General features: G+C 29.3%; 2 protein-coding genes and 1 long non-coding RNA gene across 6 annotated transcripts in view; 1 reads left to right on the top strand and 2 right to left on the bottom strand.

Moving 5' to 3' along the window:
* LOC108000457 (uncharacterized) overlaps window positions 1–18,759 on the top strand; it is a 31,163-nt gene extending 12,404 nt beyond the window's left edge. The window contains exons 2-8 of one of the 4 annotated variants that reach the window (XM_028667876.2): window positions 5,305–5,623; window positions 8,527–8,773; window positions 10,115–10,314; window positions 11,113–11,316; window positions 12,840–13,067; window positions 14,585–15,045; window positions 15,622–18,759. In XM_028667876.2, the coding sequence (XP_028523677.2) occupies window positions 5,617–5,623; window positions 8,527–8,773; window positions 10,115–10,314; window positions 11,113–11,316; window positions 12,840–13,067; window positions 14,585–15,045; window positions 15,622–17,391 (3,117 nt within the window). In that variant the 5' untranslated portion in view covers window positions 5,305–5,616 and the 3' untranslated portion in view covers window positions 17,392–18,759. Of the gene's footprint in view, window positions 1–5,304; window positions 5,624–5,959; window positions 6,500–7,289; window positions 7,314–8,526; window positions 8,774–10,114; window positions 10,315–11,112; window positions 11,317–12,839; window positions 13,068–14,584; window positions 15,046–15,621 lie in introns of those variants that run through there. The other 3 variants (XM_062086375.1, XM_062086377.1, XM_017060797.3) reach the window with 3 other exon arrangements.
* On the bottom strand, window positions 1,427–5,308 carry LOC133667473 (uncharacterized). Its single transcript, XR_009833023.1, has 2 exons — window positions 3,262–5,308; window positions 1,427–1,797 (listed from the first exon to the last, which is right to left on the bottom strand). It is a non-coding gene; the product is annotated as an uncharacterized LOC133667473 (long non-coding RNA).
* A 3,260-nt stretch (window positions 18,760–22,019) lies between the features above and the next one.
* The window catches only part of LOC108000440 (uncharacterized), a 50,511-nt gene continuing 47,968 nt past the window's right edge, over window positions 22,020–24,562 (bottom strand). Inside the window, exon 6 of the mRNA XM_017060752.3 lies at window positions 22,020–24,029. Coding sequence (XP_016916241.1) covers window positions 23,517–24,029 — 513 coding nt within the window. The 3' untranslated portion in view covers window positions 22,020–23,516. The remainder of the gene's footprint in view (window positions 24,030–24,562) is intronic.

Genomic DNA, 24,562 nt, shown 5'->3' with positions numbered 1-24,562 from the left:
ATAATAAATATAATAAAAGTTGTGATTATTACGTTGGGGTCATTTTTCATACGAGCAGAGTTCAAGTTCATGAAAGGAAAGATGTAAACCGAAATGGTTAATCCTTATCTTGATATTGTTAAGAAAATCATAGAATCATTTTTATGAAGGAAGATTACTGTAATACATTGCGAGTTATGATTTTTAAGGTATAAGACTCGTGTAAACATATTCTTCATTTATGTCTCTCCATTGTTACTACATATCCAATCTTGAAAATTGGTATTAAATTACTATTCTTCTTCTTTATTGAAAAGAAAAACCTGTCTCTCACGAAGATTAAGCTTCGTGCTAATAATGGGTTGACATTATGACGTTCGAGTTACATCCGGAATTCTTGTTAAGAAACTGCATAAAATATCACCGTTGCACTAATGCAAGCGATATTTCTGAAGGAATCCCGTTGCGGCTTTTAAAACGTCTTTGTACCGTTAAATCTCTGAACTGATTGCATCTTCGTTTCACGTATGCATTTAAATGCATGATCTTTTCCAAACTAACGTTCGTTCAGAAACTAAGCTTCACAATAATACTAATAATGTCACGATAATTTAATTTACTTTGATATTAAATATAACGGAATAGAAAGATTCTAAAGAACGGAAGTTTTATTATGAAAAGAATTTATATAATACGTAGAGAAAAAAAATTTAAGATAATACAGTTATTATCATTTAAAAAAAATAAAGAGAGATATTAGATTTAATTTATTTTCATACAAATTGAATAGAAAAATTCTAAAGAACAAAAGTTTTATTATGAAACATGATTTTATAATATATGAAAAAAAATTTAAGATAATGCAAATCTAACTGAAAAAATTCTAAAAATTGTACTGTCAAAGAAAAATGAATATTATGATTTAATAAAGTTAAAGAAAAATAGATTTAATTAACTTTAATATAAATATAATACAATAGAAATATTTTAAATATTTTAAAGAACAGACATGAAATTTTATTATAAAAAGATTTTATAATACATGAAAAAAATATAAACTTATAAATTTAACAAAATTAAAGAAAAATATTTGATTTTATTTACTTTAATACACATATAATAGAATAGAAAAATTCTAAAAAACAGACATGAAATTTTATTATAAAAAGATTTTATAATACATGAAAAAAATATAAACTTAACAAAATTAAAGAAAAATATCAGATTTAATTTACTTTAATACAAATATAATAGAATAGAAAAATTCTAAACAACAAAAGTTTTATTATGGAAAGGTTTTACATATGAAAAAAAATTTTAAATAAAGCAGTTTTGTAAACCTGAAAAAGAAATTCTAAAAATTATACCGTTGAAGAAAAATGAATATTATCAATTTAAAAAAATTAAAGGAAAATATCAGATACACGTTATCAATTATTTCCAAGGATTTGAAATTGATTTATATTCGTTTATTCATTTTTTATATCTCTTCTAAATAAATCTCAAAGTTAAAATCAAAGTTATTATTGATTTTCCTCTCGAATAAAGTCGCCGTAGTTGAATTATTAATTCAAAGGATTGCAACATTGTGAACGTGTACGTATACGTAACCGTAAATGCACATAGAGGTGTTCCTATACGGTCATTGAAGGTGAGGCAATTTTCCAAACCGATTTCGAAAGTTTCGATCGTGTTCGAATCCCAAGGAATCCATTGTGGATCGATTACGTATGCGATTTACGTGTCGATTTCGATCGATTCTAGTATTATTCACGTTGGATAGAGGCGAATAAAAAATCGAAGAAAGTTGAAGAAAGTCTGAAAAATAAATAGAAAGAAATGGATAGGACGTTAAAGAGGAGAAACAAAAAACAGAGGAAAAAGAAAATAGAATTGTTAAAAACTGAAGAGATTTTAAGAAAGGAAATCATGAAAGATGATTAAAGAAGATTAAAAGAAACTAAAAGAAATAACATTTTTTCCTTTTTTTTCCCTATAAATCGAAAGCAGTTTACAGCTTCGTCATTCTCTAATTGCATATAGAACCTATTAATCCTAATGCAGATTACTCGTATCTCATGATGGATTGCTAGAAAATCTTTCTTTCCAGCATTATATTCCAGCAAAAAAAAAAAAAAATTGTTTTCTACAACAATTTGGACTTTCATAATGAATCGATAATTTTTCCACGATTTTCGAGAAATCGTGTTACAAGATAAATCGAACAAAAGTTGTATGAATGAAGAAAAAAGAGTTACTCGGTTTTAGCCATTTTCAGGTCGATATTGCTGCTTCTATTTCATAATAAAAAACAGACACTTCCTGTGAATTACATAAATCGATGTATCAATGGTAATTTTTAAGGAAGTCTGTCAGAAAGTGGAGCTCGCGCGATAGAGATGCATTCTCTCTGACGTTTTCCATTTCATTAAATGATTAGGTGTAATTTAATCGTTCCCAGCCTGTCTTGCAGAATACACGCATCGATGTAACGACTTTAACGGGTGTGCAATTGATAGGTTTTGCTCCATAAACGACGTGATGCAGGAAATAGAAGCTTTAAAGCTATTAAAGCAGATTTCAAACGAATAAATATTCAATAACAATAATAATAAATGATGAATGATCGAAAATAAACTATGACCCAATTTATTTTTCGACCTTGAACAAAATTTTCTTCAATAAGTATTTGTTGTGAGAATATTATTATAAACACAGATTCTAAATAAATAAATGAACAATATTTAATGATAATGATGAATGAATGAAATAATAATGGAAACTATTCTATGTATAAGTGGATAAATCTTGAATAAATTTTATGAATAATAAATAAAATATTCTGATACGAAAAGGAGAAAGTCATTGTAAAATTGGTTACAAAAGAATAGTATGTAAGTACTTTAAATTTTAGCCGAAAAATCGAATGAAAGATACAAATATGTGACTTTAAAATCATAATATAAAAGATTACTTCATATTTTCGAAGAGAACTTTATATCTTTTTTTCTAATTTTCGAAAAATTGATTTAAAAACTTTATTTATCTATTTAAAATTGTATAATTAAATTTAACGTAAATGTCATTGTTAATGGGAGTAAAATGGCATTTTTAATACTTAACCTCAATTATGAATTTCAAACATTACTTTTATATTAAGAATTAATGAAATACATATGTTTTTTTTTACCAAAATAATTTGAACATTTAAAAAATAAATCAAAGAAATGTACAAGTAGATAAATAAAGCAATAAATAAAATTTTTATTAATTTTTACTCACATATTCCAATTTTATCTTAATATAATTTCCTTTGATAATAGCTTTTAACGATGAAAACTATAAACTTCTTTATAATCTATATAATATACAAATTTTTATAGACAAATGGCATTTGAAAAGGAAATCTTCGATTCAAAAAAATTCAATAACGAAGATAATTGTCAACTCTATATTTTTTTACTTCTCGAAAAAGAAATTCAACGAAACGTGTTGAATAGCGCGTTTCAATCGTTGTTTGTCAACCAATCAAACATTGTTTCGCTAGAGCTGTCACGATGTAATTTCCAAAAGGAAAAATTTCTCCATTTCGCGATAATCGATGACGAAACTATAAAAAAAACCGAGAAATTATCGCTTTGAATATCCGTTCGACATCGTTGGTTTTGTTTTTTGATTCGTTATCGAGGCGACACGTGCGTCATTGAGGATGCGTAGAACGATCAGATGCGATGCAAGGTGTTGTTATTCATTTCTATATAGAAACCTTGACATAGCCTTCATACTGGATTAGATATTAGATAATCACTCTTAGAAAGTCATTCATGTTTAATTCCATTTTTTTTTCATTCATCCTCTTTTCTTTATTCTATTTTAATGCAAATTTTGCTAACGAGCAATTTGTATATGGAAAAATTATTTTTGAAAAAAGCATTGTAACATTGTAATTAAAAATAAATTCTTAAATTATAATTAAACTATAATTACAAATCAAATAAAATTGATCCATTTTTTCCAATTATTAAAAATTACGATACAACTTTTACCCAAAGCCAAAAAACAGTCTACTTGATCTTCTCATATCTATATAATAAAAACAAGCCTCGATCGATATACCAATTTTTTTTTACTTCAATTCAATCCAAATCACCGTTTCAAATCGCGGACCAAATCACAAACGAGGTGGCCGGGATCGAGCAGGCAACTCGAGTCAAACGGTCTTGATTTCCCTTTTCCTATCCCTCGCTCGAGACCGCGGTATTTTTTGCACAGCCGCTCGCTCCACAGGCAAAAAACTCGAGCAACTCGAGCCGCTCTCCGGTCTAGGTGACCATTAACGACCGATTCCTCTTGGCTTTCTTTTTCCGAATTTCTCCCCAGCTCAGACTGGTCTGGTCGGTTCATCCGTGGCGGTTGCCCTATCGCAGGCGCCCCGCCTCCGCCTCGTTTCCCGATCTCTAATGAGATAGTCGGCCGGCCGAATAAAAAGAGTTTCTCTTTCTTATCTTCTGACCCACCGCCACTGATACCGAGCAACTTTCTTCGCCCGATTTTCTTTCTTTTACTTTTATCCACCTTTGTTCCTTTCAAGCATGTGTGCAATATGTACAAACAATTATCGCTCTTGAAATCATCTGAATAAGTTTTTATTTATTAAGTGTTATCGCTGTTTGATTTTAGTTTCAAAGATATTTCGAGGAGAAATTTTTGTCGAAACATTTTTAGGTTATAAATACGCTTCGTTATAGCGGAGATGATTGTAATAATTAAACACATTTCTATACTAAAAATTCTGTACTAAAAATTAATGAATTAGGTTAGGTTTAATTAGTTGATTCTATTTTATGAATCTTTCATTTTAGCGTAATCGTTTAATGAATAAAAAAGAAACATTAATAGGTTAGAGCTTTATTATTTTCAATTCGAATAAAAACTGTAACAATTTATCGTAATTAGAAGCCACGTGATTAATGTTCTTAGCTTTTATATTATATTACATGTATGTATTTGTCAATAACTCATTCATAAATTACTCATAAAACATCACTCTGTTGTAAGAAGCGGAATATGATATACAGACAGAAATTTTGTTATATAGTTATAAATCAAGGAATAACGACTAGGCAGAATTGATAAAAATTTTATAACCATAAATCCTATAATTTTTTTATACGATCATACCGAACTAATCGTAAATTTACAATTCTTTGCTTCAATCCATTAATAATTTCACAATTTCTCGTCATTTTTTCACGATGAGCTGTTCTTTGGCGCAAAATTCAATTCAAATCACAGAGATCAAAGAATAAACGACTTTTTTTTCAGCTTTAGTGAGAAGTGGAACATTTGCACGAAAAATATGAAACGTATGACGACCAAATATGGCATTAGAGGATTATCTCATCGGGATGTTCCAATTATATTCCAGAGATGGCGCGTCGTTTCATTGTTCCGTCTATTTTATGGGTTCCCAAGACGTCGAGGAACCGTTGCCCAAGAACTCGTTTCTCGAGATGGTTATTCTTCCAGATATAACGCTTGATCCCTTGCCTTGTTTTTTTTACACACGAATCTAGGTCGTAAGTTCAGGAGACAGTCGCAATCCTGATTGGCGACTCCTCGACCTGTAATCCTCGAATGACAGGTGAGTCTAGATTAATTCTAAGACGAGGTTAACACGTTCCATGGATCGCGTACGTAGTACATTCTGTACTTTCAATTGGAACAATTTCAAATTTTTTTCTATCACAAATAAAAGTTTTTGTCTCGAAGAATTTTAAATCGATATAGGAAATTACAAGTACATAATTAGATCGCTTAATACCAAAAAATTAATTAATCTTTTAGAGAATACTGATATAAAGTATCGATAAATTAAAAAAGAAAAAAAGAAACTTTCAAAATCGTGAGAATTATTGAAATACGCTTACACTCTTTGTAAAAAATTACCTTACGTATAATTCTTCGACTTAATTGCGAAAATTGTAGGAAATTAACTTGCAAACACGCGCAATTAGTGTAATGTCAAAAACGGTAATCTTTGATCTTCGATGCATATTTAATTGGAAACATTCTAGCAAGCAAAAGAATATTAAAAGATCTTCGATATCTTGGTTTGATCTTGGTATTAAATGCGAATCTAATTACACTTTCTGCACGTCTTGCAGAAGAGATTGGTCGATAAATCTTCCGCAATTTTCTAATGTTCGTGGACCGACAGGTTGAGAAATCGATTTATCGATCACCTAGACCTAACTTTCCCTTCTCACGAATATTGGGGACCGCGATAGCTCGATGGACAAGTTTCGAGGTGGCCGTGCTTCTTCGAATCGAATCTTCGATTCAGTTGTATAATAAAAACAAAAGTGAGGTTACTTTGAAAATGATCCATTCGTTTATTTTTACGAATTTAAGGAAAGAAATAAGTCGGTGCTGAATGAATAAATAGTATATGGTAGTATCATCTTTGGTGTATTTACGATAAAGTTTCGTATGATTTTTCGTGAAATTCGATTTGAAGGTAATCAAATAGAAAGAGAAGAAACGTGTGCCAAATGAATAAATAATTAAGATCGAATTTGGATATTTTAAGTCTGGTTAAATTAAATTAAATTAGATTAAAATAATATAGGTTAGGTTATCCATGAAAATGTAAATTTGACTTGAAAGAAAGAGAAAAAGTGAATTAATTTAGAAATTTATTTTATTATTCTGAGGTTTTATTTCTAAGAATTGATGGAAATAGTCGATAAATAATATGTTAATATTTCGTTGGAAACTTGTACGTGTCATCTCGATTTATTTTTAATACCAATCTTAGATAAATAAATAGTTTCTTATTACTTTAATTTTTTTAAAAAATCATAATTAGAAAGTTATCTTAATGGTTTTATATAATATTCATCTTTCTTTATGTGCTAAAGTTCATAGATCATTGATCCAATCATTGGATCCAATCATTCGAAGTTTATAATTATAATTATTATGTTTAAAACTTTTTGCAAAATCTTTAAGAGTTGGAATGGAAAGCCATTAAATTTTTCTTAAACTTTTCTTACAAAAAATAAAAAATTTTCTATCTACCCTGTAAATTATTTTTAAAATAACCAAATGCTAAATTACTGATATTAACGATAAAATAATTAATAATACAATAATACTATATATCATTTCACAAAGTAAAAATATTTACTTTGTTAAATATTTTACTTAAAATCTAACTCTTGTTGCTCGATTCGACCAACATTCATACAGGGATCGACCCAGTTTGGACCGTTAAATTTCTGGTTCGTGAATCTCGATCGCACATTGACACCGTGAGAAAGAGGAAACAGGTTTGTCCAAGAAAAATAAAAAAAAAAATCATTGATTCGCGTTCCAGGAGATTGTTATTCAGGCGTCATGCTAATAACAGTGCAACGAGCCAAAGAAACCGTTACAAAGGTTTGCACGAATCTATCAATCCGGCCTACGATGCATGCAACCACGTCTCAAGACAACACCGATCTCGTTCCAAATAATTTGAGGAACGATCGGTTTTGTTAGCTCGATTGAGCAGCAAACGAAGATAAAATTCGATAAACTGGTTCAGATGCAGAGTTTTTTCGAATTCGATTTAAATTAACGGTTCTCTGAATTGAATTTATTTATAAGACGTAAATATCTGCAGAAGTTTGCGTTAAATGAAGACAACTTCATTTCGTTTCATTTAACGCAAACTTCACAATACATATATATATATATGTATAAATGTCGGTCAAAGCTTTTATTAAATTATAAGCAATTTATGTTAATTTTTATCTCTGGAATTGATTAATGAAGAGTTATTCTGTACATGTTCTTGATTAATTAAAAAAAAAAAAAAAAATTCGAAGCAGAATTAAATACTCAAGAAAAGTATAATATTAAATTTATCGTTAGAGGGAATTTATTAAATATGTATACACATTGCAGACTTTATATAATTAACAGTTTTTATTATTAGAAAAAGATTAAATAGGAGAAGAAAGTATAATTCTGAAATTATACGTAAAAAATATTTTTGCAATTTAAGTTTAGTAATTTATATTTTTAAAAATTTCTAAAATGTAAATTTTTACATGTTAATTCTAGCTGAAAGGAATCCAAAGAAATATTAAACGTATTCCCTTTCACAATTACGACATATTGTTAAAAAAGAAAGAAAAAAAAAATTACAAATGAAATATTGACGCATTGACGCAATGTTGTTAATGGATTAGAAATTTTTTGTTTGATTTACAAGAAAGATATTTCAACGATTGAAGAAAGATTTAAATTTAAAATGCATACGTATTTTCGAAACCAATAATAGTAATTTCAAATTTTTCACAATATATATTTAGACTTTCATTAACATACATTATTTCTTGTTAATAATTATTTTAACAATATTCACTTGCAATATAAAAGCAGAAGTAAATAACTATCTGCTGTAGAAATGCATAAATCAATATGCTACACTTTTGCGATATTAAAGAGTTATTCGAAGATCGAGTTAAAAAATTTAAAATAATCGATCTGTTGCAGGAGATCCGGCGGTTGCACAAGAATGGCCGACGCCTCTCGACGAGTCCGCGGACGAGAAAAACGATGCCGAAATATTTCGAGCGGTCGTCGAATCAATGAGACAATGGACTTTGCACAAGAAATTGCATCACAGGACCAGGAGAGAGGTATCGAAGGTCTGCTACGAAGATGTTGGCTGTTTCGAGGACACGGGGCCCTTCAGCTATCTGGAAATGTTACCCTCTCCACCCAAAGATGTCGGCACTAGGTACATGCCAATAAGAAAAAGTACAATTTGATTCAAAAGTACAATAGAATGAGTGAACGAGATTTGAGAATTTTCATTTTCGTACATCTACAAATTTATCTAAAAGAGTTTATGAAAATTTGTTGAGAAAAATAGTAAATAATTATCTTATTTATATGCATATTTATATTTTTATATTGTTTTACAGTGATTGAATTGGATTATTGAATGGTAGTAAAAAGTTGTTTATCATTTTTCATCTTCATAATTTCATAATTTGTTAAAATTGAAAATTGCATGAGATTGTAAATATTTTATGAATTCCATTTACTTTCATTTTATTTCATTACTTTTTGTTTTATCGAGTCATTATTAAGTTTATAAGTATAGTACTATTTTATTATTGTGTAACTACATAAGAATTAGAAAAAAAAGTTTGTAATTAATGATCAAAGATTAACAGTTAGTTTTTACTTTTTGATCTCGTTGATGTACTATAGTAAAAGTTTTCTTTATAAATATAGTTATAACCAATTGAAGTTTGTGTTAGATAAAGAGACAGAAATAAAATGGTGTAGTGCGATAGAGATAGAGATTTCTCTCATTTCATCTAACGCAAACTTCAATTGCTTATAACTTAATAAATAAATTTCAATTAAAATTTTTGTGTACCAACTTCTGTATTTGTTTTGATTAGAGATAAAAATATAATCAAGAAATATTCAATCAAAATGTTTTAATACACGTTTTAGCATTTTCTTTTCCCTTTCATGAGAATATGCTTTGATCAAGTTGTGCAAATTAATCTTTATGCAAATATTTATTAATAAATTATATTTATATGATTACATTCTATTTATAGAATAAACCAGTTATTAATGAAAAATTAATACACCATGTTAAAACTTAATGTCCTAATTACCTTTAACAGCACTTTTATGTCATATTATAAAGAAAAGTACAAATAACAGACCATCAATAAATCGAATCGTTAATTTTATTGTATAGCTAATATTTGAAAACAGCGTTCATAATATTTACTCACAGTATTCGCAGAATATTTTTATTTATTTACTTGTACAATAATCAAAGAATATTATATAAAAAGGAAAATCTGATATTTGTTAATTATCTTAATCTAGTTAATACATCTAGTCTGTAAATTTGAATTTTTGAAGTTTAAATACATTTGATACAAAAAAGAAGCTATCATTCTCAAAACATTTGTATAATTAATTTAATTATAAATTCCTAGGCATTGTTCAAATTGAAAATCTATGAATTTTATTCAATGAATCATTGCTGTATATTTTCTAATATATTTTTAGCATTTGAACTGAGAAATATTTCTATTCTTTGCAGATTTCTGGTGTACGGTAGCAGGAAGGCGAGGTCGATCCCAATGGAGGTTCCTGCCGACGACATAAACGATAACGCACACCGTGCCATAGATCCTGATTTACCCACCAAAGTAATCGTACACGGATTTGGGTCCAGCTGTGACCATGTATGGGTTTACGAGATGAGGTCTGCCCTGATGACTGTGCATGAATGTAATATAGGTAATAATATTTTATATATTTTTTTCTTTTATAAAGTATTTTCTTTTTAAATTCTTTATTAAAAAAGTAAATCAATTTTATTTATATTTTTTAAGGATAAGTACAAGTATAAAAGTAAGATATAAGAATTGTGTACTTTTTGTTAAAAAACTGTGTTTCAAAGAACCTTGAGAAAATAATTTTATTCTGACAATTTAACATTGTACTTTGATCTTCATTCAAGATGACTCAAGAAATTTTGAAATTTGAATAAATTATAATCAATCAACAGTTTTAAATTCTGCAAAGAAGAAGATTAAGCTATTATCGATTCTTGTAGATGTTTTTGTCCAATCTTTAAATATAGATAATTAGCCTTCAAGATATTCAAATTAATTATACTTCTCTTTTTATCTTAATATTTTTATTATTTCCATATTTCATTACTCATAGAATATATGTAATATTTAGTCTCTAGATAAAAAAAAATAAAATAAAAAGATAAATTTAATTTTTTCAAAGTTAATAAATAATTTACATCATCCTCTTTACTTAAAGTATTTCATCTTTGTACTTTGAAATGTACAATTGAAGATATTCTCGTTAGAAGATGAATAAATCTGCTACTAAATTTGTACAAAGCATGTATAACTTTCTAATTTCACTTAAAAAATAAATATTTTGACAATTATTAAAGAGTACAAATCAATAAGTTCAAAGAATTTCAGAATTTGACATTTGTTAAAATTCAAAAATAAATATTACAAAATAAAAAAAGATAAGCATTCTAAATTTAAGAAATTCTATTCTTTTTTCCAGTATGCGTCGACTGGGGTCCAGGAAGCGCAGTCCCTAATTACGTAAGGGCTGCAGCCAACACTCGTTTAGTTGGCCGTCAATTAGCCAAATTAGTAAGAAGCTTGAACGTGCCTTTGGAGAAGGTTCACCTGATCGGTTTCAGCCTTGGTGCTCACGTTGCTGGATTCGCTGGAGCCGAATTGGGCAACGTATCCAGGATCACAGGTAATAAGTGATTACGCAACATCTCGTACAATTATTTACAACTCGTTAATAAGCGTTTCTTTGCTCTCTATTTATTCGAAAAGTTGTGCAATATGTATTTTTGCTGTTCTTCGTGAATCACGATTCTTCCATTCGAAATGAAAAATAACGAGTAAAATGAAAGAAAATAATAATTCGAAAAATTCGTTTCTCAAATAATATTCAGAATAAAATATTAAACGCTGTGTGTTAATTATTTTCACCAAAATTACAAATATAACAAATTCGTGAAACGACGATTAAATTGCAAATAATTAACTTAGATCATGTTATATCAAATTTAAAATTTTCAAACCGTCCAATTATTTATTACCAAGTTTCCAATTAAGCGAAAAAGCCACTTGCGATTTTCTCATTTAATCTCTGAATCGATTAAACTTTTTCCTCACATTCTCTCACACCTGTCCACCTTGAACGAAATTTATGATTTCAGAAATCATTCTTACCACATATCTATATATATATGTGTGTACCATTACAATAAATTGGATTGATTGACAGAATTATTGTGTTAATCGTGTTCTCATGGATTCGTTAATTTATGCAACGATTCATTATTTAAATGAAAATCGTACGTAAGAACTCATCTTGGACATGGAAAACGAGAAAGTAAAAGTTGTGCAACCTTTTGATCGATATTCAAATGGGATAACCGTTCACCAGAAATTACGATATTGATCATATTTTCTTCAACAACTCGAAATTTTTTTATTCTGCTATTTGAACACGAAAGAAATTATCTTTCTGATTTTTTTTTTGAGTATGTTAAATTTCTTTCTTTTTTTTTTCTATAACTTTTCATTTAGACACTTAGAGATCTTGAACTTTTGCTTATTTTATTCGTTTTGATTATTTAGAATTGAATAAATAACGATTTAATATGCAAATGACTGGAAAGATCGTTGTATAATTTTGAAATTTTGTGAGTATTTAATTTAATACGTAAGATTTGATACATAAGATGATATATGTAAGATAGTCTCTTTAATTTAAAATTTAAAAGAAAATTTCAAGATGGATTAATTTTTTTTTATTTTTATAAAATGAGTGGCATGAATGTTAAAATAATTTCAGATAATAAAAATACAAAAGAAAAAGTTAGACCATGAAAAATTTATTTAAGTAGTATTTTTCAAAGCAAGTGTGAAAGTGCTTGTTTAATTTTATACTTGTAACAAGTGAATCTTTTTACATAATAATTTACAACTAATGATCATTAATAATTTTATTTTTCATAATTATAGTCATAATTTATAAGTTATAGAATTCCTTTTTAAACTTGTTAATTTTACATTAATTAAGATTATTTGACATTTATGATCTTTATGAAATTAAAACTGTTATTTATTATCAATATATATTATATACTGAATATAATGATACTATTAAACTTACATTATTATGTATATCATGTATTATAAGTTATGATTTAAATTTGTTATATATTCAACGTTCAAAGAGTTTATAAGTTTCGATATTCACAGGATTAGATCCAGCAGGGCCATTATTCGAATCTCAGGATCCAAGAGCCAGACTCGATAAAACAGATGCGAATTTCGTTGACGTTATACACAGCAACGGTGAACAACTATTGCTCGGTGGTTTGGGTTCTTGGCAGCCTATGGGTGATGTAGATTTCTATCCTAATGGCGGCAGAATGCAAACTGGGTGCTCGAATCTATTTCTTGGCGCCGTTTCTGACATTATCTGGTGTAAGTATTTCCTGAATCATATAATCCTTACTTATGACAGAATATATAATTATAATTCTACTAATAAATAAAAAAATTTATAAAAAATTATTATATACATAAAAAATAACAATGCACGTAAAATCAATGAAATATTATTTAGAATTTTCATTTAAAAGAAGAAAAATTATTCTAAAAAATCAAATACAATTTTGTTCCCATTTTTATTTTTATTTTTTATTTTTTTCAACACATACATTTTTTTTTATTGCATTATTTTCATTACATAAAACTTTATCATATAATACTTTTTTATGTAACTTTATTACATAATACTTTTTATTATGTAAAAATTTTTTTCTCAAACACATTTATATATTATATATTTTTTTGTTTTATACTTGGTTCCAAATTAATTATATGTCCTTTTTAAAATAGTATCATTCATGGCATATAAAATATAAAACAAAGTTCAATAGTGAATTGGTAAATTGTATTAAATGTATGATTGCATTCAATATGTCAATATATAGAATCAAATTCATTTTTCATTCTGAAAGAAAACGAAAATGTAAAAAACTTTCACAAATTAACGATATAATGACATTTATTATTTACTCTTTCGTTCACCAATTTATTTCTATTACATGTGATCGATAAAATCTAATGAGAAGTAATTTAATAAATCAAAGATTAGAAAGTGATCTATGATCTTTTTCACCCATTCGTTCAGGATAGTGTTACCTTCTCCGCAACATGGATCGAATTCTTTGTCCTTAAGAAAGTAGGTCACACTGCCTATATTGTGAAATATCGCCCAAAGATACTTTGAACATTCATAAAAATTTTTTGTTGTTGATCTACGAGTATTATTCTTATTATGATTCAACAAACAAATGATAAGAATCATTAAAATATTGTTGTGTCATCTCAATTATTATAATGGAGATATCGTTGCGCCAATCATTCAATTTACATGTCATCCTAATTATATAAAATTGTCCATCAGTAGTGATATAATTCTATAACATTATTATCAATAGTAATATAATTTTAAGTTATAACATTATTTTTTTACAAATGTAAATGGGATATGAATTTATTTATTTATTTATTTATCTACTTCTTTAATTATTTACCATTTTTTTATTTTTTAAATATTTAAATTACTAAATTTTCTTTTACAAATATAAAAAGAAAAATATTTGATTATTTCTTCAAACTAAGTTATCATAGCGGTTAAACACGCATCATAAAGCATTATAAAATATAAACAATTTTTTTGTATCTCACTCATAAGAAATGTTTTGATCCTCATATTAATATATATTACTATTAATACAATATTTATATAATATATATTATACAAAATTCAATTCAAAACACAAAGAATTCTCTTGTTCATTCAATTAACTTTCAATAAACATTTTTATCATCTAATAACAGAATAAAAATTATAATTGAACATAAGTTCTCTTCTTAATCCAACTTTCAACACATACCCTTATCATCCACTAAATTCAACGTTCATATTGCAGCAAGCGCAGTCGAAGGTAGATCTTTGTGCAACCATCGACGAGCCTATAAATTATTCACCGATTCCGTCAGTCCCAAGTGTCGGTTTCCAGCATTTCCTTGCGACAACGGGTACGATGGTCTTCTTCGAGGCGAATGTTTCCCTTGCGGAACGAACGGCAATAGCAGACCCTGCGGCGACATGGGTTATTACAGCAACGAGTCACCTGCTAGGGGTCAACTTTATTTGGTAACCAGAGACGAGGAACCATTTTGTGCTTACCAATATCAGGTGAAGGTGTACAACAGTCACAGCGAAAGACCTACCAGGAGTTATGGCAAATTGCAAGTGACCTTGGTTGGAGATGGATCTTTCAACGATACGTTTGCGATGACTAAAAAGGATGAAGAACTTGTGGTTGGATCCGTGCTTCAGAAGATTGTCGTTCCGCATCCTGCAATCTCTGATGTGGAAGCTATTGAGGTAAGCTATAGATGGCAATGTTTGATGTAAAACATTATTGAATTCTCCAGAGCTTTGATTTGTACTAACATTTTTGAGCTTATGGTTTCTTATGATTTATTGTATAATTTTTCAAACATTTCTATCTATAAAAATAATAATAATATAAAGAAATAATAGTAATATTGTAATGTATGATCTGATATATATGTAATATATTTTTTATTCTTTAAATCTGATCTGAATCCAGTTCCATACATTATCTTATAATAGATTTCTTTTTATCTAATTCTGTTTTAAATGATCAACAGTTTTAAAAAGTAAAGATTTAATATTTTTTGATAATGAATTAACATTAGACTTTAATTTTAATATAATTATAAAGATATGCAAACTTTACAAACATTATCTTTAATATTGATTTTTTAAATATTTCATATTTTGTTTTCAATATTTTTTTCAAAATTATAACTTATACTTTGTGAAATATATCAAATTCAATATTCAATAATAATCAAATACTTTTGAGATTAATTCCAAAATCTGAAAACGAATATAAAAGAAATATTCTTATCTTACATTTTTCTTACATTACAGATCAAATACACGGCATATAGTGGTTGGATTTCCTCAGGCTTAGTGTCCTGGAGCATCGACAAATTAGCCATAATCGATAGCTTCGGGAAAACTCTTTCCGTCTGTAAAAAAGGCTTGAGCTTAGAATCCGGCAAACCTGTCTATCTTCCCTTATTCTCTGGAGAATGCAATGTTCCCAGTGAATCAGACAATTCAACTTCACCAACTCTAGAACGTCTAGTACAAGAGAAGCAAGGTGGAATAGGTCCATTCACCAAAGAGCAAAATTATGAGCAAAAAGACAGTTACTCGATAGAAACATTGTCCAAAGAAAGAACCACAGCATCTTTATCTTCATCGAAAGGTGTAGGCCCCTTTACCAAGGATCAAAATATACGGATAATCGAAGGTAAAGAGAACTCCAACAACTTTGAGGATCTAGGCAATCGTCGTAGCAACAGTCCTTGGAACATAATAGACATATCTAGCGATGGTGATTCGAATTCCTTGGAAAACTCTGATTCTGAAAAAGGCAGAGGGTTCTCTAGCTCCAACTTCTTCACCAAGACTTCATCTCCCCATCCCTCCGTGGAACCATCGACAGAGTTTCTTCCAGAGATTCGAGAGCCAGTGTTGCAAGTGGATAAAAAGGAAACAGGAAGGTCTTTGAAATTCCCAGAAATCACTGAACCTATTCTGAGGCCACGTTCTGCGAGACAAAATACCAGAAATGAAATGAAACAGGACCAAATACAACAGGAGACTTTATCAACTTCTAGAGCCTTTACCGTACAATTCTTGCCTGAGAGGTTGGCTGGTATATTGGCACAGGCTGAAAGATACGCCAGGCAGACTCTTCTTCCTTTGATTTCTCAATATACGCCTAGTTTCGTGAGTGGGTCCAGGTACGAGGAGCCCAAATACTTTCCACCTTTGGGCGAAATCGCCACGGAGAATTATAAAGGGTCTGTTGAGCAGACTACGAATACCGGTCAACAGAATTTTTCAATGAAACATAATCAAGATAATCAAACGAATGGAAATACTGAAACTGTCTTTAAGGAAGAAATGAAAACTAAGAGTCATTCTGATATTACACAGGTGGTACCTGCAGTTGTAGAAGTAATTTATCCGGAGAAAGATGTGAATTCAAGTACTGCTATGGAAAGTAACGAATGGGTGCCCATAGAACCATTCACCTTGAGCAGTCCATCTACATCTAGGAAGAATTTGAACGTTTCTAGATCTCTGAATTGGGAACACGAGAGGTATAACTGGTCCACACAGACAGAAAACAGTAGTTTGAGATCAAAGGTGGACGATTGGGTACCTATTACTATCAAAAATGAAATTCAGATTAGTGAATCTTTGAATAACGTTTCTAACGAGATTAGTTCGACCCATGTAGTCACTGACAAACAGATTGAATTTAATCAAATGGAAGCTGCAACTATAAAGGAGTTTAGAAATAATTCTGAGGCTGTCACTAAAGACGAAAGGAAATATATACCTCTGACTGATCCAGAAGTGAAGGAATTATCGTCAACGAGCTCGAATGACATCTCGGAAACTAGTTCTTCGAGTACTTCCTCGCATTCAACGTATTCTCATATTCAGAAGATTCCTAGGCCTAAAAATACAAGAAATAGCAAAGTTGGAAATTTGACGAGAAGAAGTATGGTCTTCCCTTATGCGTATGAGAAGAACAAAGATCCTAGAACTAGATATATACCTTTGATTCCTGAAGAAGATTTGAAAAGGCCTCATTTTCCTATGGAGAGGAAACGTTGAAGAGAAATGGAAGTTTATATTTTTGAGAATTCGTGGAACGGAATTTGTGGAACTGTTGTTGAAAGTTTTCTTATTGACTTCTTTCGTCGTTTGTAGACATTGATTAATCGTTACGTTTACCAGGATTCTAGAATCCTAGATACATTCATTTTATTACTGAAGACTTGAGAAGGCCTCGTTTTTCACGAAAAAAAAAATCGTTGCAACGAATAACTGGAAACTTATGTTTTTAAATTGTGGAATTATCGTTGGGAATAATTTTTTCATTCAGAACAAATTTCCAATTTGTTATTGATTTTTTTTTGTTATTTACAAATGTTGATCAGTTGTTAAGACCAGTCTATAATGAACGATAATCGTAAGTTTTAAATTTAAAGAAATTTTCAGAATTATAACGTTATTAGATAATTTTTCTAAAATTTTGCATCTATATGATACACTGATATCAAAATTTAATATCAATAAGTTTTCTTTATATTTTGTTAAATAAGATTCGTACAAAAATATTACTTATACTTATGAAGTATAATAATGATATGAATAATTAATACATTGATCAGCTTTGAGTTCTTTTTGTACATGTTTCCTAGATATAAAATAAAAATAAGATTAAAAGTTAAAATAAATACAGAAAATATTGGTATAGATTGATATAGATTGGTATAAATTTAATCTTAATATAATTTGACCAAAAAATTTTATTTCATTCATCGTACTTTTCTGACATTTATCGATATAAAATTCCTAGCAGTCGATGAGAATCTAGATTTAGATCTTATGATTTTTCCTCGATTTATTATAGACCGGTCTTTTTTGTGAAATTAATGGCTTTACAAAGAACGCTTTAAAAATTGTTATTTTGGTAAAAATTGGAGCCTTAACTTTATTTTTGTATATAGGAATTTTTTTACAATATATATAATATAATATATATATATAATATATATATATAGCTTCGCTGAAATCTGTTTTTTTATCTTCACATTCGTTATTATTAATTCTTAGTTGTTAGAATTTTTATTATCATCGTCATCTGTATTTTTATCCCCCATCAATGTTTTTATTTATATACGTCGAACAGACGATCATAAGAGCGAAAAATCCCCACTTTGTATATAATGACCCGATAATTATTATTCCCTCTTTGAAATTGCGAAACGACTTTCGATGAAATAGTATTATTAATTTTCCTCTCGTAATAATATGTACAGCTAGCTGTCTACGTGAACCACATCGTTCACGATCGTATGGTCCACGTGGACTATAGTCAAAAAAGTATGGAAGAGATGATTTTTAAGTGGAGTTCTATGTGAATCTATAATATACCTGTTTTTACTTAAAATAAATAATCATCTTTAAGAAGAAAAATGCGCCTCTCGGTTTTACGAATCCCGATTCATATTACTTTTACTCGTTTGCTCTCACACTTTTATATTATCTCTCTCTCTCTCGCTCTCTCTCTATACCTGTTTCTCTCTCTCTCTCTCTCTCTCTCATGTATGCATACACACGCAGACATCTTTCTTTTTTTTCTTTTTTTTTTTTTTTCTTTTCTAAACTCCATTTTTCACGAGCAACCAATTTTCAGGATATGCCCACTCCTGATATGTCCGCGACTATTTTAAAAAATAACCCATTCGCAGTCCTTGCTTCTACATTTCTTCAGGTACCGATTGACGCGTCGAAATTGAACGCATCGTTCTATAAAAATCGATTCGATACAAAAATAACAGGTACGTATTTATTTTGTTTCGACAAGTGGGAAGACTTAAAACGTTGAAAAAGGATTTGCACGTCGATCGATACATGCGCTATTCTTCTTAATGAAAATTTTTTATCTACCATTTTGAAAGATAAATCGGAAATCGAAATTTGTATCATTTTCTTCGATAAATCTTTATTAGAAAAAATAAATTTAAAAAAAGCATATAGATTGCTATTAATGAATATATATATATATATATATATATTCGTGAAGAAGAAATTTTTGACAATTTTTTATTATGACTTAAAAATATTCTTTTCAAAATTAGCTATAAAATTGTTAGTTTCTCCAACGAAACCATCATTCATTTCATTGTAATTACAGAAGATACAAATTTCTAAGATAAAATTACATAATAAAAGTTAAAAGTTGAAATCAAATCAATTTCAATATATCTTATATATCGTAATATAACATCTATATTATGCACAATATAAATATTATATTATTATAATTGAAAAACAAAAAAATAATAATTATACGATAGATAAAATATTTTAATTAAAGAGAACGGCCCATGAAAATGAAAAGCATTATCATGCAATGTAACGTGTATTTACGTTATTTTCGTATCGACTCGACAGAGAAACGAAAAAAAAAAAATCATCTTGGCTTTGACAGTGCACTCCGTTAGGCAAAGAAGAAGGGACTGCGAACTTATCGAGAACTTACTACTTACATACATATTTAACAAACACGCAGTCTTATCAAATAGAACCCGTGAACGAACTCTGACAAGTAAAAAGGTATAGTTGCCTATTATTATTATTATCCTAATAGAAATTTGGTTCGACTCGTCCCGCAACTAGGGCGACGAAACGATTTTTTTCGCGGTCGATACGCGAAATAGCTATCCAAATGAATCCCAACGTTCTTCGATACTCGCACACAGTTCTTTTAAAAAAAACAAATTTCAATAGAATCGAAGATAATTTATGACGACGAAGAAAAAAGAATTCAAAATATAGAAAACATATTTGACACTTATTGAAAATTTTATAAGGATACCGTATCTGCGTAAAAGAGAATATTGCTTTCTTTAATTAAAATATTCTATTTAATAATTCAAATTGTAATATATGCAAAAAACTTTTCCTTATTTCCTTTGTGATATGTTACCGTTAGGAAAAATAAATCTTTGATCTGTTTTTAGATACCTACTAGTAATAGAATTTCTAACCTCGTAAAACTTCTTAACCTTAACTTCTAATGTATTTCTTTAAAATTGAATTGAATAGCTATTGGTTTAAATTCCAATATTACAATTTTAATATTGAAGAAAATTTTGTATATAGATAGAAAGGCAGCATAGAATTTCAATATATTCCAAAGTAAATGAACTTTCAGAAATTCAAAAAATAGAAAATTTTAACCAAGAAAGGCAAAATATTCCTTGCATGCCACTTTGAATTCATTTCTCTGCCTTGCTAAGCTCTGAATCTACAAATTTCAATTACACAATTAAATATTTCATCAATAGAGTTATAAATTCGAGGAGGCGGACAAGAGATATGCACGCATGATTTCTTACGCTAACTAAATGTTCAACCATTCTTATTCACTTATTCACTCATTCAATTGTCTTCCCCGACAAATAATCAATGAAACAATATTTCCAATGGTTCGCTCGTTCGTTTCGCGTTTTATTAATGATTGTAATTACAGTCAGTCACAAAAAACTTTATACGAAAGAAAATCATTATCATCATTAAATTTAATTCAATTTTAATAAAAGAAACGTGAATGAATATTTCATATATTTAATTTTGTTTTCGTCCAATAATAATTAAATTTAAAAAATAAAAAAAAAATACTAAAAACTTAGGAATTGATCTTTTTCAATGTTTTGTATGTAAATCACAAAGTTTCAATAAAATAAAATAAAAATTATTATTTTTAATAACACAACTTATTAACTAAATTTCATTTGAGATGAAATTTGTTATCGTTGTACATCTGAAATTAATTTTAAGATCTTTGTGGCTAACTGTATATAAATTTTTCAAACAGAAGTTATGAAGTATTCACTTTTGTTCTATTATTCAACGCTTTATCCATTTTTTTTTTTGGAACACTTAAGTTATTAACGCTACGACATACAAAAGATAAGGCCGCCACGATAATACACTGACTAGATCAGTTTCATCTGCTCTTTTTTTTCTCTTTTTATCGCGCTCGCTCTCTTTTTGCACGCTCTCTCTCTCTCTCTCTCTCTCTCCATATATGTGTGTATGTATGTACGTGTATAATGTAGTGTACGCGCGCATCGCGTGCGCGTGTGTGTAGACCACCGTTCCGATTCATCTTTTTCTTTTTTCTTTATCAACAAAAATATTCAGGACACGGTGTATCTTTTTCAACAAAATATATTATGTGTCTTGTTTTGTATTCTTAATAAATCTATGATACGCAACTATTAGCTGCGCGTTGGGGAAGAATCTTTCGCTCGATCGAAAGTGTAATTAATTAAAAACTTGTATAAGCACAATATAGGCCCTGATGAATTCTTTCTAACTTAATAACTTACGCGATATTGTACAAAGAAAAGACGGCACAAAAAACATAAAACATAAATCACATAAATCATCAACCATTTTATTTTTATAAAATGGCTATAAAAAGTATTTGCACATTTTATTATATTTACTATAAAATTTATTATATTTATTTTATTTAAATTTCATTTATAAGTATAGTATTTTATTAATCGCAAAAATTTAATATTACGAAGATGAAATATGAAATCTGATAAAAAGATTTAATTGGAAAATAAATGTACGTACTTTTTATAGCCACGATATAAAACAATGTTACGTAGGAAATGGATACACAAAATTTCAAAATTTTTTAAAAGTTAAAAGAATTTAAACTTCATATTTGTTTTAATTAATACAATTTCATCGATTTTATCATTACAATAACTTACAAATAAAAAAAAAAAAAGAAAGAAATTAAAAAATAAAAAGTAAAAAATAAAAATAATTTTTTACAAGTTCAAAAAATTTCAGAAATCAAGATTCAGAAATTAAAATTTTAATTTAAAAAAAAAAAAATATTTTGAAATATTTCAGAAGATTCAAATTCAATCTTCACGAATTTAAAAATTAAGTTTCAACTCGTCTCTAATTTAAAATTTTTTTTTAAATTAAACGTTTCTTTTTCCTTTCTACTTTAAAAAAAAAATTTTTTAAAATGTACCGCCTTTTATTGCATATCGCCATAGTTTTCCATGTTTACCTCAACATTCTCGTTCTTAGATGCAAGAGCAACGCGGCTGAACAATGTCAACTTCGAATATCGGCGTCTTCGAAAAGTAACGCGGTATAAACCAAGTAGGAGGAGACTGTTAGGAATCGATTACAATGTAAAATTTCTTCACGATGTAAAATCAAAAAAAAATTTCTTTTTTCGAGCATAATGAAAAATTCATATTTCGATTTTCTACGATCGTCATTTAGTAATCGATAAAAAGTCGGTTGACGTGGATAAGGACGGAGGTGGCTAACTAGGAACTGCGAGGCACTGCAAAAAGGTAAGAAACATGAGCAGCGATTTTTACTGGCAATCGAATGCCGCAGTCTCAAAAATGAAACGTGTATTGCTTTCTTCTCGATCGCTCTAAAACTTTTTTTCGTTTCACCTCTTCTTTCTCTTTTCTAAATAGTACGTCCTATAGGGAAAAATATGATAGTTTTAAAATTCTCAAGTATTTTGAGTTACAAAAACGCAAGAAACGTTTCCATTTTCGTGCAAAGAACTATTGACATCTAAAAGTGAAAGAATCATTTTTTAAAATTGATCGGCTATCGAGTATACAAAGATATTTTTTAAAAGTGCACTAGCGAGAAAAACGATGGTCGCACGCGAAAAGAGGAACTCGCGCCGACAGCTTCAAACAATAGTCGTGTAAGGACATCAATAATGTATGTAGATTATCAAAAAAGATCACAGTCGGGTTACTAGATTTTTTTAGAGAAGCGTCCGCTGAACTTCAATAATTGATTGTATTTCCATTGGATTTGAAAAACCGGATAACTCGAATTTAAGTAGTTAATACTGACCCTGTTCAAACCCCTTTAAACCATTTCAAAGTCCAATGAAAATATAATCGATTCAACTTCGATTCCCCTAATTTTTCTTTCGCGTGCGACCCGATCGTTAGACCTTACTTCCTCCCCTGATCGTTACTTTTCTCCAATATTTTCGTCGCATCGATATGAGCCGCCACTCTTCAAGAATTTCACAATCGTCGAAGCGCTTCTTCTTTATAGACACCTGTGTTTCACACGGTCCACAGATATCGGCAGAGAGAACCAAGAAACCCTAAGGAACGAATTCTACGACGTGCAAGTGACGCGTATCACTTTTTGTCAAACAAGGATAGTTTGCTGCGCACAGCACCCTCGCAAACGACCAATCTCTGCGCAGCTGAGATGTTGCACAGTGGTACAGGACCCTCCAAGCTGGCCTTAAGCAAGGTTAATCTGCTGGAGCCGGCATCGTAATCGGTTAAACGCAAGCTACCAGCTTGTTTTTTCTCAAAATATTCGACTATCTTGGAGATTGTTTTACTGGAAGACCCTATGCCGCTTAATCTGTCCTCCCAACAGGAATCACCACCACCTAGGCTGGCTATGTCCTCGGAGGAGTCGGTGTAAATAGAACTGGTTCGATGATCATCTAATAAGAAAAGACTGCTCGCAGCAGAACTGCTTAGAGTCGAGGTATGACGACGATTTGGTGGCTCTGGGCTGAGATCTTCACCTACGCAACTCCAGAAACCTGATTCGCAGCTGCCGCGCCTTCTTGGCTCCCATCCGTCTCGGAAAAGCGGATGCATGAACAAGCTGGCTGCGCCTACCTTCGTGGCCACCTGAAAAATCGTTTTAGATTTAGTGATTAGACGTATCAAAATGTTTTTTACACGAATTTTTAGTTTAATTAGTAACTAGACACGTCTAATTATTAATTTGTAAATCAAGATTAATTTTATTATTTTAATTAAAGTAAAGATCATAGTTGTAAATTACGTCAAGTTGTAAGTCTTAAGTTGCGAAGAAAAGGAAAATGAGAGAAGAAGTTTTTCAAATCTTCAAAAGAATGCATTGTTTGTTTCTTATTGATCTTATATTTTCAAAGTTACTCGTGAAAGTTTGAAATTTTTGAATTGTCTTCATGATTAACTAACCTTTTTTTTCATCAAACAACTGCAATCATGTGGACCCAAAAACTGAGAATATGGTAGCTTTCTTATTGGCTTAAGTTTTTAGTCTGAAAAGATCGCAGTTGACCAACTCCTTACAATTTATGTTCTAGGACTTAGAATTGGAATTAGGATCAAAAACAATATCAGGACTTTAAACTTAGGATTTAAGATCTTTTTCAGATCTGTTGCAAACTGCTTAT

This window comes from Apis cerana, linkage group LG16 (assembly GCF_029169275.1).
Source record: "Apis cerana isolate GH-2021 linkage group LG16, AcerK_1.0, whole genome shotgun sequence".
NCBI classification, from domain to species: domain Eukaryota; kingdom Metazoa; phylum Arthropoda; class Insecta; order Hymenoptera; family Apidae; genus Apis; species Apis cerana.
This window is presented reverse-complemented; position numbering and strand designations above follow the sequence as displayed.